At 40.3% G+C, this 12,658-nt stretch overlaps 1 protein-coding gene across 1 annotated transcript in view; it reads right to left on the minus strand.

Annotated features, from left to right (window-relative positions):
• The window catches only part of CADPS (calcium dependent secretion activator), a 467,826-nt gene that overhangs the window by 361,542 nt on the left and 93,626 nt on the right, over positions 1–12,658 (minus strand). The window contains 1 exon segment of the mRNA XM_029917033.1: positions 385–498. Within this exon segment, the coding sequence (XP_029772893.1) occupies positions 385–498 (114 nt within the window).

Genomic DNA, 12,658 nt, shown 5'->3' on the forward strand with positions numbered 1-12,658 from the left:
CAAGTCTTAGATTGTGGCATTGTGACAGCTGTGAGACTTTGAGTAATTGACCCCACATCTCTCAGCCTCAGTTGCTTTACTGGTAAAATGGGAATGATATCAGGACCTAACTCATGAGACTGTTGTACAGACTAAACAAGATATCATACATAAAGCAGGCAATGTGCTGAGTGTTCTGCATAGAATATCTCGTTTAGTTGGTAAACAAGTGGCTCTAATGCTGTTATTTCTAAAAAACTGTAACCAATCCTCAACCCGTTTGCCTCAGGAGGGATGATCCCATAGGAGGCCAAGGCTGCTGTTCCCACTGAACGGTAGTCTGGAAATTCTGGGCTTTAGGCTTGAGCAGTCTCAACTTTCTTCTGCATGGGGAGTGGCTCTTACCTCATAGTAACTCTGAACAGCGTTCATGAAGGCTTCGTCCGCCACAATCTGGGTTTCCCCATTGAGGAAAGCCTGAAACCGGTCTTTGACTGTTTGCAGCTGCTGTTTGCTGATCTGTAAGGAACAGAGAAAGAGGGAACAGTGAAGACTTGTTCTAGACACCCATCTCATCGGTAGTTACTTTCTGTGGAAGATGCCAGTCCCATTGGTGTGCTAGAGGTGGTTTGGATGGGCGCACGCGAGTTGACTGTTACATTTTCAGGAATTTTGTGAGGTGGTTGTTTACTAAAAATAACATAAATTACAGTTAAAAATTATATTGAAAAGAAAGGCAATGCATACTCAAAATTCAGTGCTTCCTGATCATTTTACCATTACCTGTGGTTTTGAGGGTACTAATAGTTATTGTATTTGCATGGTGGAAATGAGAGATAATGGACACTACCATGCCCCTCTTCCCAAGTCCACATTTGGTGACATCATATTGAAAGCTAGGTATGAGCCAGGATGGGAATATTTACCCCATGGAAATTGGAAAATGCTACAAGTCACATGTTCTTGGTTTTTTGTTTTGTTTTGTTTTGTTTTCCATGAGAAATGGTTGTTGTTTAACATACCACACAGGCACCTCAGGTGGTCTGAAATACCCTGCTTTACAAATCTATAGTCATCAAAACAGTCTGGTATTAGCATAACAACAGACACATAGAACAACAGAACAAAACTGAGAACCGGGAAATAAACTCATGAATGCACAGGAAACAATAAGTGACAAGGACATGAGATACTCAATGGGGAAAGGACAGCATCCTCAATAAATGATGTTGGAAACACCAGATATTCACACCCAAGAGAAAGAAATTGGGCCCCTATCTTACAGCACTCACAAAAATTAACTTTAAGTGAATTAAAGACTTAAATGTAAAATCCAAAACTGTAAAAATGATTAGAAGAAAACACAAGAGAAAAGCTCCTTGCCATGGGTTTTAGCAATGAATTTTTGGATGGGACACCAAAAGCTCAAGCAACAACAGCAAAGATCAACAACTAGGGCTACATTAGGCTAAAAATCTTCTGCACAGCAAAAGAAACAATCAACAATGAGAAGGCAATTTATGGGATGGGAGAAAATATTTGCAAACCATCTACTGGATAAGGGGTCAACATCCAAAATACATAAGAAACTCATAAAATAGCAAAAAACCTACAACTAATCCAATGAAACAATGGACAGAGAACTTGACTAAACACTTTTCCAAAGAGGACATACAAATGACCAACAGGTACTTGAAAGGATACTCAACATCACTTATCAGGGAAGGGCAAATCAAATCCACCATATCTCATCACCTCACACCTGTGTGAATGGTTATCATAAAAAAAACAAAGAAACAAAAAAGAAATAACAACTGTTGGCAAGACTGTAGAGAAAATGGAACCCTTGTTCCATACTGTTGATGGGAATGTATATTGATGCAGCCACTATGGAAAATAATATGGAGTTTCCCCCCAAAATTAAAAATAGAAGTGGTATATGATCCAGCAATTCCCTTTCTGGGTATACATCCCAAGGATGTGGACATGGAAACAACCTAAGTGACCAGTGATGTATGAACACACACACACACACACATACACACACACACACACACACACACACACACGATTAGTCAGACATAAAAGAGAAAGAAATCCTGCCATTTGTGATAACATGGACAGACCGAGAAGGTATTATGCTAAATGAAATAAGGCAGACAGAGAAAGACAATTACCTTATGCTCTTACTTATATGTGGAATCTGAAAAATGTTGAGCTCATAGACATAGAGAGTGGTTGCCAGAGTCTGAGGGATGGGAGAAATGGGAAGATGTTGACCAAGGCATACAAACTCCCAACTATAAAATTTAAGTTCCTGGAATTTAATGGTGACTATCATTAACACTACTGTATTACATACTTGAGAGTTAAGAATAGGTTCCAGGGGCACCTGGGTGGCTCAGTCGGTTAAGTGTCTGGCTTCCGCTCAGGTCATGATCTCACGGTTTGTGGGTTTGAGCCCCACATAGGGCTCTGTGCTGACACCTAGCTCAGAGCCTGGAGCCTGCTTTGGCTTCTGTGTCTCCCTCTCTCTCTGACCCTCCCCTGCTCACACTGTCTCTCAAAAATAAATAAAAAAACATTAAAAATTTTTTAAATAAAATAAAAATAAATAAAAAGTATAGGTTTCATAGCCCTTTATTCTAACTACTTGTTAGTTATGGTTAAATTTGTTAGACGATCTCTCTTTTTGCTATTTTTTTATCGATGTGTCCTCAGGGCCAACTTAGTGCTTTACACAAGACAGGTACTCCATAAGCGCTTGTTGAATAAATGAATGCAGCGCACAAATGATAATTTCCCTTTGAATATTCTTTAATCAGTTCTAATTTGTATGAAAAGAAAGTCAGCTAAAAAGCTTTGCTGTTTTTATTATTATTTATAAACAGTTATACTTTACAAATTGGTAATGGGATACTGTGTTTAACTGTTGCAGAAGAAAGAGCAAAGAAGATCATTCTGGTCCCAGCTCCACCAACCATTGTGTCATCTTGGAAAAGTCACTTATATCCTCTGAATTGGCCAGACTTAAAAGCCCTTCTGGAATAAGGCCGGTTTAATAAGTAAATGTCACACCATCCTCAATTATCTCACTTGGAAAATGCTGATAATTCTAGTTACGGCCTTGGCATAGTAATAGCTATTTGATAACTAATATGAGTTCTTTTTCAAAATTATGAGTTTCTATATTAATTTATTCATTCATTTAAAACATTTTATCTATTTATTTTAAGTAATCTCTACACCCAACATAGGGCTTGAACTCACAACCCAAGATCAAGTCACATGCTCCATGGACTGAGCCAGCCAGGCACCCCAGTTTCTATATACATTTAAAGTGTTTTCATCATTAGAATCTATTGAAGTCTTGCTAGTAGAAAATAATGTTTAGAGCTGTAGAAGACTGAACCCTGGCTTGCATTTTGATTCAATCAGGAAACAAAGAGTAGAGTTTTGAGAATGGACTGAGTTGGGAACTGCAGTGCTTTAGCTTATTTTGGAACTTTGGGAAAAGTGAGACTAGTACATTTAGGGGCAGAGAGAAAAGAGGTAGATTTTTAACAGATTGATATTCATCATGTCCTAGAGCACCACATTCCGAGGAAGTCTCATTTTAAAAAGTACAAAGAAATAAGTGAAGTAAATATTAATATACTCTGTTGAGGCCAATATGTCAAAAATATTATTTCAACATATAATCATCATATAAATGATTAATGAGATATTTTACATTCTCTCTTTATCTTGTATCTTTGAAATCTGGTGGTATTTTACACCCACAGTGTATCTCAATTCAGAATCACAACACTGTAAGAGTTCAGTAGCCACATGTGGCTGGTGGCCACCACTTTGGACAACCAGGCCTAGAGCATGGAATGAACTCACTGCTAAGCCGTGTCAGCTTTCTTGGTCTGACCCAGGATACCAGGATCCAAGGACACTGGGATCTCTGGAGTGGCACAGAAAAATCATAGTTATTTGTATGCGTTTGAAAACATTTCAACTGAGTTACTGGGTACCAGCTCATTTTCTCATAAAAATGACACTGTAACGTAAATTTCTATCAGGTAGGCCAGCCTTCACTGGCCTAAGCCACAAATCCTTATAGTGTAGTATAGTACCAATCAAGGCATCTCACAGAATTTACATTCAGAATTCCTTCCAACACTGGGTCAATATCAACAACTCTGCATGATTTTGGGGATGGGATGGGGTGAGGTAAGGGAGCAGGAGAGTGAATGGTCACCATCACAACTTGCTTTTGCCTTCAATCTCAAGTGACAGAAACAAAAGGAGGCACACACCCTGTGAAGGATGAAGACGGATTCTTTTTTTTTTCCCATAATATTTTATTGTCAAATTGTTTTCCATACAACACTCAGTGCTCTGAAGACGGATTCTTGACCCAAGCCAAATCCATTATTACTCTAACCTTTGTTAAATAAGCAGAGTACTCAGTTCTTCCAGAAATATCTACAGAGCATCTATTACCTGCCTGGTCCTACTCAACATCCTGAGGTTTCGGTGGTCAACAAAACAATTTAACCTCTGATCTCAGGGACCAGGGCCGGGCAATGGGGAGTTCAGGGAAATAAGGATGGATCTCAGGGACCCTGTAGTCCAGATGGAGAGGAAAACACATACAAAACCACCACTACCACCCCACAAAAGTATGTTTTGGGATTTCAGAGGGAAGATATTATAGAATATAAAATGCTTAAAAGGAGAAGGTCTTCAGGAACATTAACCTGAGTCAAATTCAGAGAACATCCATCACGAGGCCCCGTAAAACATCACCCTCCCCTTCCCCAAGCACCTCAAGCTCTCGGTGAGCAAGTCAGGGGCCCAGATTCTAGAAGCAGAATTATGCTTCTGTCTGGGTGTTGATGCCTGCCAGTCCAAGTTCACTATTTTTCCCCACCACTAATTAAACAAGCAAATCATGTATTTAGTTACCTCACTCACTGTGTCTCACTGGGCAAATGACTAAGCTCTCAACACCTCAGTTTTTTCATCTGTAGAACAGGGCCAATGCTGACCTCATCGGATTGGTGTGAAGTTTAACTGGAGGTTGTGGTAAATTCACTGCAGTACCTGGTACAGCATGAATGATCAATAACCAGTAGTTGCTGTGATGATTAATCCTCAGCTTTGAGGCTTTACACATAATGTTCCCTTGAAAACGCATGCCTCTGGGAAAATTCCAGATATGTCTTCAAAATGCAGCCGCATGCTTCTTCCCAGACTTCCCTGGATGGCAATGGCTACTTTCTCTGTGCTTTTTCACAATCTTGAGGGTACATATATCATACTGCAAAGTAGAAGTTTATTTAGATGCCAGGGCTCAGAGGCAGGGTCACAAGTCAGGATTTGAGAACACAGACTTGGGGTCAAAGGGATGTGGGCTCAAATCCTGATGATAATACTCATTTCCAAGGGTAACCTCGGGCAAACTGATTTCCCTAAGCCTCAGCTCTTCATGTATAAAATAGGGATTGTTAAGTCCTACTCTCAGGATTGCTGGAAACATAAAAAGAACATAGGATGATGTGCCTAAGGAGCTCAGCATGCTGCCTGGCACAAAAGAAGAATTAAATGATACAGGGCAGACCGGAAGCTAAATGGTCTTGAGGTCCCACATGACATAGCCTCTGTCTGCTGCTAGCTTTGTTTTGTCTCACTCCACTCGCCACTTACTTTGCTCCAGCCACACTGACCCCTGTACTCCTCAAGTGTACCTCATGTTTCTTCCCTGAGAGCCTTTGCACTTGCCATTCCCCCTGTCTGGCATGCTCTTCCCTTGATCTTCCCATGGCTGCCACCTACTCACCTATAGGGCTCAGCCTAGCTAGCATCTCAGAGGAAAGGTTTCCCTGACCACCTTGTCTACAGTAGGGCTGCCCTACGTTGATGTCTGCCACACTGCCATGGACCCTATGCAATGCCTTCACAGCCATTATTATAGTTGGCATTTAACTTCCTTAAGATAAGCTTATTTAAGTGAATGAATTATAATATGCACATGGAAAACGTATGTCATAAGCACAGAGCCTGAGAAATCTTTACAACGTGAACTTTCTAATAGACCCAATTCACTTGATCAAGACAAAGAACATTACCTAGACCCCAAAAGCTTCTGCATGTCCCCCCCAAATCATTGCCCCTCTTCAAAGGGGACCAGTAGCCTGACCTCTATCATCATGGATACGTTTTGCCTGTTTTTGAACTTGAGGTCTCAGTGCCATCGTGCACTATGAGATTCTGCTGTGTGGCTCAGGGTAGCAATAGCTTATTCACCCTCATTGCTGAATTCCATTTTATGACTCAAGCACTATTTATTTACTCTCCTGCTGAGGGGCATTTGGGCCTTCTTTCTTTATTTTAAAATCATGCTTGCTCTTCATTATCTATCTCCCTATGAGAACATAGATTTCATGTGCACAAGAACCACATCTATCTTGTATACTGCTCTGCTTCTCATGCCTGGCACATAATGGGCTCTAACTAAATACTTGTTGAGTGAATCCATGCACTTACCAAGTATTTAATGTATACCAACCACCATGTTAGGCTCTGGGGATATGAAATGACCAAGGCACGATCTTAGCTCTTAGTTCTCTTACACTGTGGTCAGAGATCCCATATTCACCTTTGATTCCTCAGCATCCGTTGGCCAACTGTATGAGTGAAGGCAAACCTCAATTAGGAGCTCACATAAATAGCCAATCTGTAGGTTTATCTCTAGTTTAAAGTTAACTGACCTAGATAGGACTGAACACAGAAGGTGACCCTGCATGAACACACTGAAATAATTGGCCCAGAGAAGCAGATGGTACAACACTAAATATACAAACAGAGGTCCATGGGCCACTTACAAACAGAACTCTCTCTCCTAAAATAGAAGCCCATCTAAAAGCACTCAATATGTATAGAAACCACTTGTGCATCAGATCAGAATTTGGAAGGGAAGTAATGAGTGCCAAGAGCAGAAAACCTGAAAAGATGAAAGGTAATTATTGCAGAGGAAAGAGCTGCAGCAGGCTTTGCTGGAACTACTGAAACATTCTTGGTTCACCTCATTAGGCAAGGCCTGAAAATTCCCACTGCGTTTCAGGCAGTTCGTAATTTACTGCCCATTTTGGAGAGGCTCGATATGGGATATAGTAGGAAGAGAAAGCCACATGTCCTAAGGGCTGGTCCCAGGAGAGGCAAGGCCGAAGTAAGAGCAAGTACAGACCAAATCCTGGCTTTGATACAAGTCCTAGGTGACTTTGGTTTTCTCCTCTATAAATGGGAGATCTTATCTACCTTCCAGGGCTTTTTTGTGGGATCACATATGTAAGGCAGATAGCACAGTGTCTGGCATACACTAAGATTCAGTTAATAAAAATAATCAAGAACCATAGTTATGATTTCGTTTTACATTTTTTTCTTTCATCAATCTTTTATGTTCTTCAATGCTTTTTTTCTCCTCTGCTTATTCAGTCTTTTAAAGTTACTTTTTGTGGTGGTCTTTATTCCCTTTTCCTTGGTCCTTCCATTGTAGAGGCTAAAAAGCCAAGTACTCTTTTGCCATCTCCCAGCTCTAGGGAGACTTGCAGTGGGGGCAGAAAACTACTTGGGGTCCGCTGGAAAAGCTTTTGAATAAAATTCTTACAACAAGGAACTGTGGGAAGCGGCAAAGATTCAGCTGCTTGGCCATTTGCTAGCCGGCTATGTCACTCCCTGAGGGGAGTTGCAAAAATAGGCAGGGGAGTGCCCCTCCCTGTCAGAGGAGAAGCCAGAAGAACAAAGATCAATCGCCCACAGGCAGGGTGGTATAGGCCCTTCAGTGCTGTGCTAAAAACTTTAGTTTATTTCCTTCTTTACCCTAGCTTTAATCACTTAACCCTGTTTCCTAGCAACCGACCTACATCAGCTGCTTTGTTCTCCCGCCAAAAAACCTATATAAGATACAGTGTTTTCTGAATAAAAAGGAAGAGGGGCTTGATCAGAAATCGCTTGTCTGTCTTCACTCTCTGTGCACCCCTTCCTGCCCTTTCTCTCCCTCCCTCAGGATCACGAGCCCACAAGGATTCACCGCCCTGCGGGCGGGAGGGTGGGATACGACAATTGGCGGCTCAACGCGCGGGGCTCAGTGAAGAGACAAGTGGCCCCCAACGTGGGGTGAGCGGGGGACATGACAAGGAACCTACCTGCTGATATAACCCTTTCCTTGGGTCAAGAGCATCATAGAGATACTGGCCCAATACTTCTGAGGAGTTGAGCAAATATTTGCAAACACCTATCTCTGCCCTTTTTGTTATGTGAGAAAAAAATGAGTCTTAATTTTTGTTGTTGTTCAAATCATTGTGTGCTTTCTCTTCCTCGCAGCCAAATGCTTTCTCCATGGATACCTGAGGCTTTCTCTAGGCAGGAATGAAAGGATTCTAAGGAGCTTCTTGTTTACTATGCTTCCTATCACAGCCTCAACTGTATTATAAAAGAGGGAAAAGTAATATTTACCCTGAAAGAATGTATCTAAAATGGTAGCATTCTAAGAATAGGCAATAAGTAATAGAAAAGTTGCTTTGGGGTCTAAGGAGATCTTCCATTTATACACATAACTGAAGTCCTTCTCTACCATATAAGGTAAGTATTGGATATTACAATCTAATAATATGAGCTATGCTTTTCCTTTTTTTTTTAAACTGACATCTAGTTGACACATGATGTTATTGAAAAATTTTTAATGCTTATTTTTGAGAGAGAAAGACAGTAAGCAAGCAGGGGAGGGGCAGAGAGAGAGAGGGAGACACTGAATCCAAAGCAGGCTCCAGACTCTGAGCTGTCAGCACAGAGCCCAACACAGGGCTCGAACTCAAGAAGTGTGAGATCATGACTGAAGCTGAAGGTAGACGCTTAACTGAGTCACCCAAGTGCCCAATACACAATGTTATTTTAGTTTCAAGTGTACGACACAGTGATTCAACAACTCAAAAGCTGATGCTGTGCTCAGCTCAGGTGTAACTACCTTCTGTCCCCATACGATACTATTACACTATCATTGATTATATATTCTCTGTGTTGTACCTTTCATCCCTGTGACTCTTTCATTCTATAACTGAAAGCCTGTATCTCCTACCCTCTTGACCCATCCTCCCAGGTCCCTCCTCTCTGGCAGCCCTCAGTTTGTTCTATTTATGTGTCTGTTTCTACTTTTGAAATTTATTTGTTCATTGTTTTAGATTCCACATATAAATAAAATCATACAGTATTTGTCTTTCTCTGTGTCCTTTCTTTTTAAGAAAGAAATCATTATTTGGGGGGGAAAGTAGGTTTTTAAGTTTATTTATTTATTTTGAGAGAGAGCAAGAGAGAGGGGAGGAGGGGCAGAGAGATTGAATCTCTAGGCTCCGCACTGTCAGCATAGAGCCTGACTCGAGGCTTGAATCCATGAACCGTGAGATCATGGCCTGAGCCAAATGCAAGACTCAGATGCTTAACCAAAGGACTCACCCAGGCGCCGTGAAGAAAGTAGACTTTAAAACTCTACTTCATTACAAAAGACTAACAGGAATGTCAAGTCAATAAGCACTTTAAAAACCAACAGTTAGCCTAGAGAGATGAGAACAATATTTATTTAATTTCCTTTGAAGGTTATCAAAATTTATCTTGGTCCATTGATTTTATTAAAAAATAAAATATCCTCTTCCCACAACCAGATTCTTGTCATCCTAATAAAGTCTTGATTCCAAGAAATCTAGAAGTTGTATCATCCTAACCAAATATTTACTTATTTACATAAAATTCTTCTCACCTTGTATATTATGTACATTTACATAATGCATTATGAAAAAGGTGTTTTAAGTGAATTTCATCTATTTGGCTTGAGCAAAAAAAAAAAAACCCTTCAAAACACTTCATCACAGGAAATTATCACTGAGTCATTCTGAAATGGAAGTTAAGGGGCACAAGTACTAAAGGCAGGAGAAGGTACAATGAGCTGTGACCTGGGACTTTTCTTTGAACATCGTTGCAAATTCCACGGTTCAAATAACACCCGCTGCATATACCAACCATACTATGATTTACTTTATATTTTGCCTTGAATATATAGCAAGTCATTTCAATTTTTTTTTATTTTGGGGGGTGGGGAGAGGCAGAGGGAGAGAGAGAATCCCAAGCAGGTTCCATGCTAGCATGGACCCTGACACAGGGCTCGATCCCATAATCCTGGTATCCCGACCTGAGCCAAAATCAAGGCTTGGATATTAAACTGACTAAGCCACCCAGGGGACCCACTGCATTTTTTTAAAACTGAAACTTGTTCTAAGCAATGCTATCTGTGACATCATAGGCTTTATTGATGTTCTAGTTCTAGTTAAAGGAGATCGGTACTGTCATCTTGCAGACATCTACCACACTTTAGGAAGTGCTTCTTTAGAAAGTAATTCAACATCTACTATAAAAGTCCTTGCTCATTAAAAACATTTTTTTGGAATAGCAGCAGCTGAATATCATTAAGGTGTTACTACTTTTTAAAAGCTAACTTCAGGGGTGCCTGGGTGGCTCAGTTAGTTGAGCATCCAACTTCAGCTCATCGCATGGTTTGTGGGTTTGAGCCCCATGTCAGGCTCTGTGCTGACAGCTCAGGGCTTCACATTCTGTGTCTTTCTCTCGCACTCTCTGCCCCTCCCCTGCTGGCATTCTTCTCTCTCTCTCTCTCTCAAAAATAAATGAACATTAAAAAAATTTTTTAAATAAAAAAATAAAAACAAACTGAATTTTTAAACCATTATGTAATAGAAAGACCAACTAGCCATGTTATTCCTAGAGACCAATTTGTTCAGGAGAGAAAGAACAAAGGGTTCTGTGACCTGAGGGAAAGGGACCTTGCAGATAACATTGAACCCTGGTTAAGCTGGGATTCTCTCAGAAAACAATTACACAGTAAAAGAGGAAAAAAAATTTAAGAAAATTGAATCTAGAAATGGGGTCAAGCTAACAGTTTGGAGACAGGATGAGAGGAGAGAAAGGATAAAGTGAAAAGAAAGGAAGAAGAGATGCTCTACACACACCTCAGAGCATCTGAAAAGTTGGATCACATGTCCTGGTGCTGAATGAAACACATACAGTTTTTTATTTTTTATTTTTTTAAGTTCATTTATTTATTTTGAGAGAGTGAGAGTGCGAGCAGGGGAGGGGCAGAGAGAGAGAGGGAGAGAGAGAGGATCCCAAGCAGGTTCCACACTGTCAGCACAGAGCCCAGTGTGGGGCTTGATCTCCTGAACCGTAAGATCATGACCTAAGCCAAAATCACGAGACAGACACCTAGCTGACTGAGCCACCCAGGTGCCCTACCACGTACAGTTTTTAAAAACATAAGAGTATAGTTTTCTGATCTGGAAGCACTCGGTCAATATTCATGTAGAATCTTCTGACAGATGGCCAAACACGGAGTTTTAGGTCCAAAGTCCTCATTAGGAATTCTGCTAGTTGTGGGCTACGTGAGTGGCTCAGTAGGTTAAGCTTCTAACTTCGGCTCAGGTCATGATCACATGAATTTGAGCCCCGTGCCAGTCTCTGTGATGACAGCTTAGAGCCTGGAGCCTACTTTGGAATTCTGTCTCCCTCTCTCTCTCTGCCCCTCCCCCCTCACACTCTGTTTCTCTGTCTCTTGAAAATAATTAAATGTTAAAAAATTAAAAACACAAAAAAAGAATTCTTCTAGTTGCTACATTTCTCAAACATTTTGACATCAAGTCTCTTTACACTCCTAAAATTTACTGAAGACAGCAAACAGTTTCTGTGGATGCAAGTTGTATCTATTGATATGTCCCTAATAGATGTTAAAACTAGGAGGTTTAAAGCATTTATTAATTCATTAAAATAATAATAAATTCATTACTGTTAACCTAAATCACCGGTTTTGCGAAAATAACTATATTTCCCAAAGCAAAAAGCAGGTGAAATGAACAGCACCATTTCATAGTATTGTAAATCTTCAGAGGAATAGAAGGCTGCTGGAGTCTCATCTCTGTTTCTACACTCAATCTCTTGTGATGTGATGTTTCGGTTGAAGTATGTGAAAAAAATCTGGCCCCCCACAGATCTGTTGCTGGAAAAGGGAGAAATATTTTAATCAACATTCAGAGAGATGTAGAGAACCTTCTTTGATATTATATCAATGTTCAACCAGTGGTTTTTCTTAAAGGTTAGTTGTAGTGTGAAATTGGAAACTACAGTAATGAACTTTTTGTATTCTATTACATTAAAAGTCACTGGTCTTTCCTACTTTTTGAAAGAAACTTTTACCCATGGATACTTTTTAAAAAATATCACATGTTGGTTATATAGAAAATACTAGTTCATTAAGTTATGCAAATATTCCAACTATTGACACATTTCATTACACAATATATAAAAAATCACATTACTTAGGAGTGCCTGGGTGGCTCAGTTGGTGGAGCATCTGACTCTTAATTTTGGCTCAGGTCATAATCCCAGAGTCATGGGATTGAATTACCCATGAGGCTCTGCACTGAGCATGGAGCCTGCTCTCTCTCTCTCTCGCTCCCTCCCTCCACCCTTCTCCCTGACTTGCTCCTTCTTTTTCTCTCTCTCAAAAAATATTGTATTACTTAAAATCACCACTGATATCACAAAAAATTTTTTTTGGATGTTGGAAAATTGC

The sequence above is a fragment of the Suricata suricatta genome, chromosome 12 (genome assembly GCF_006229205.1).
Source record: "Suricata suricatta isolate VVHF042 chromosome 12, meerkat_22Aug2017_6uvM2_HiC, whole genome shotgun sequence".
Taxonomy (NCBI): domain Eukaryota; kingdom Metazoa; phylum Chordata; class Mammalia; order Carnivora; family Herpestidae; genus Suricata; species Suricata suricatta.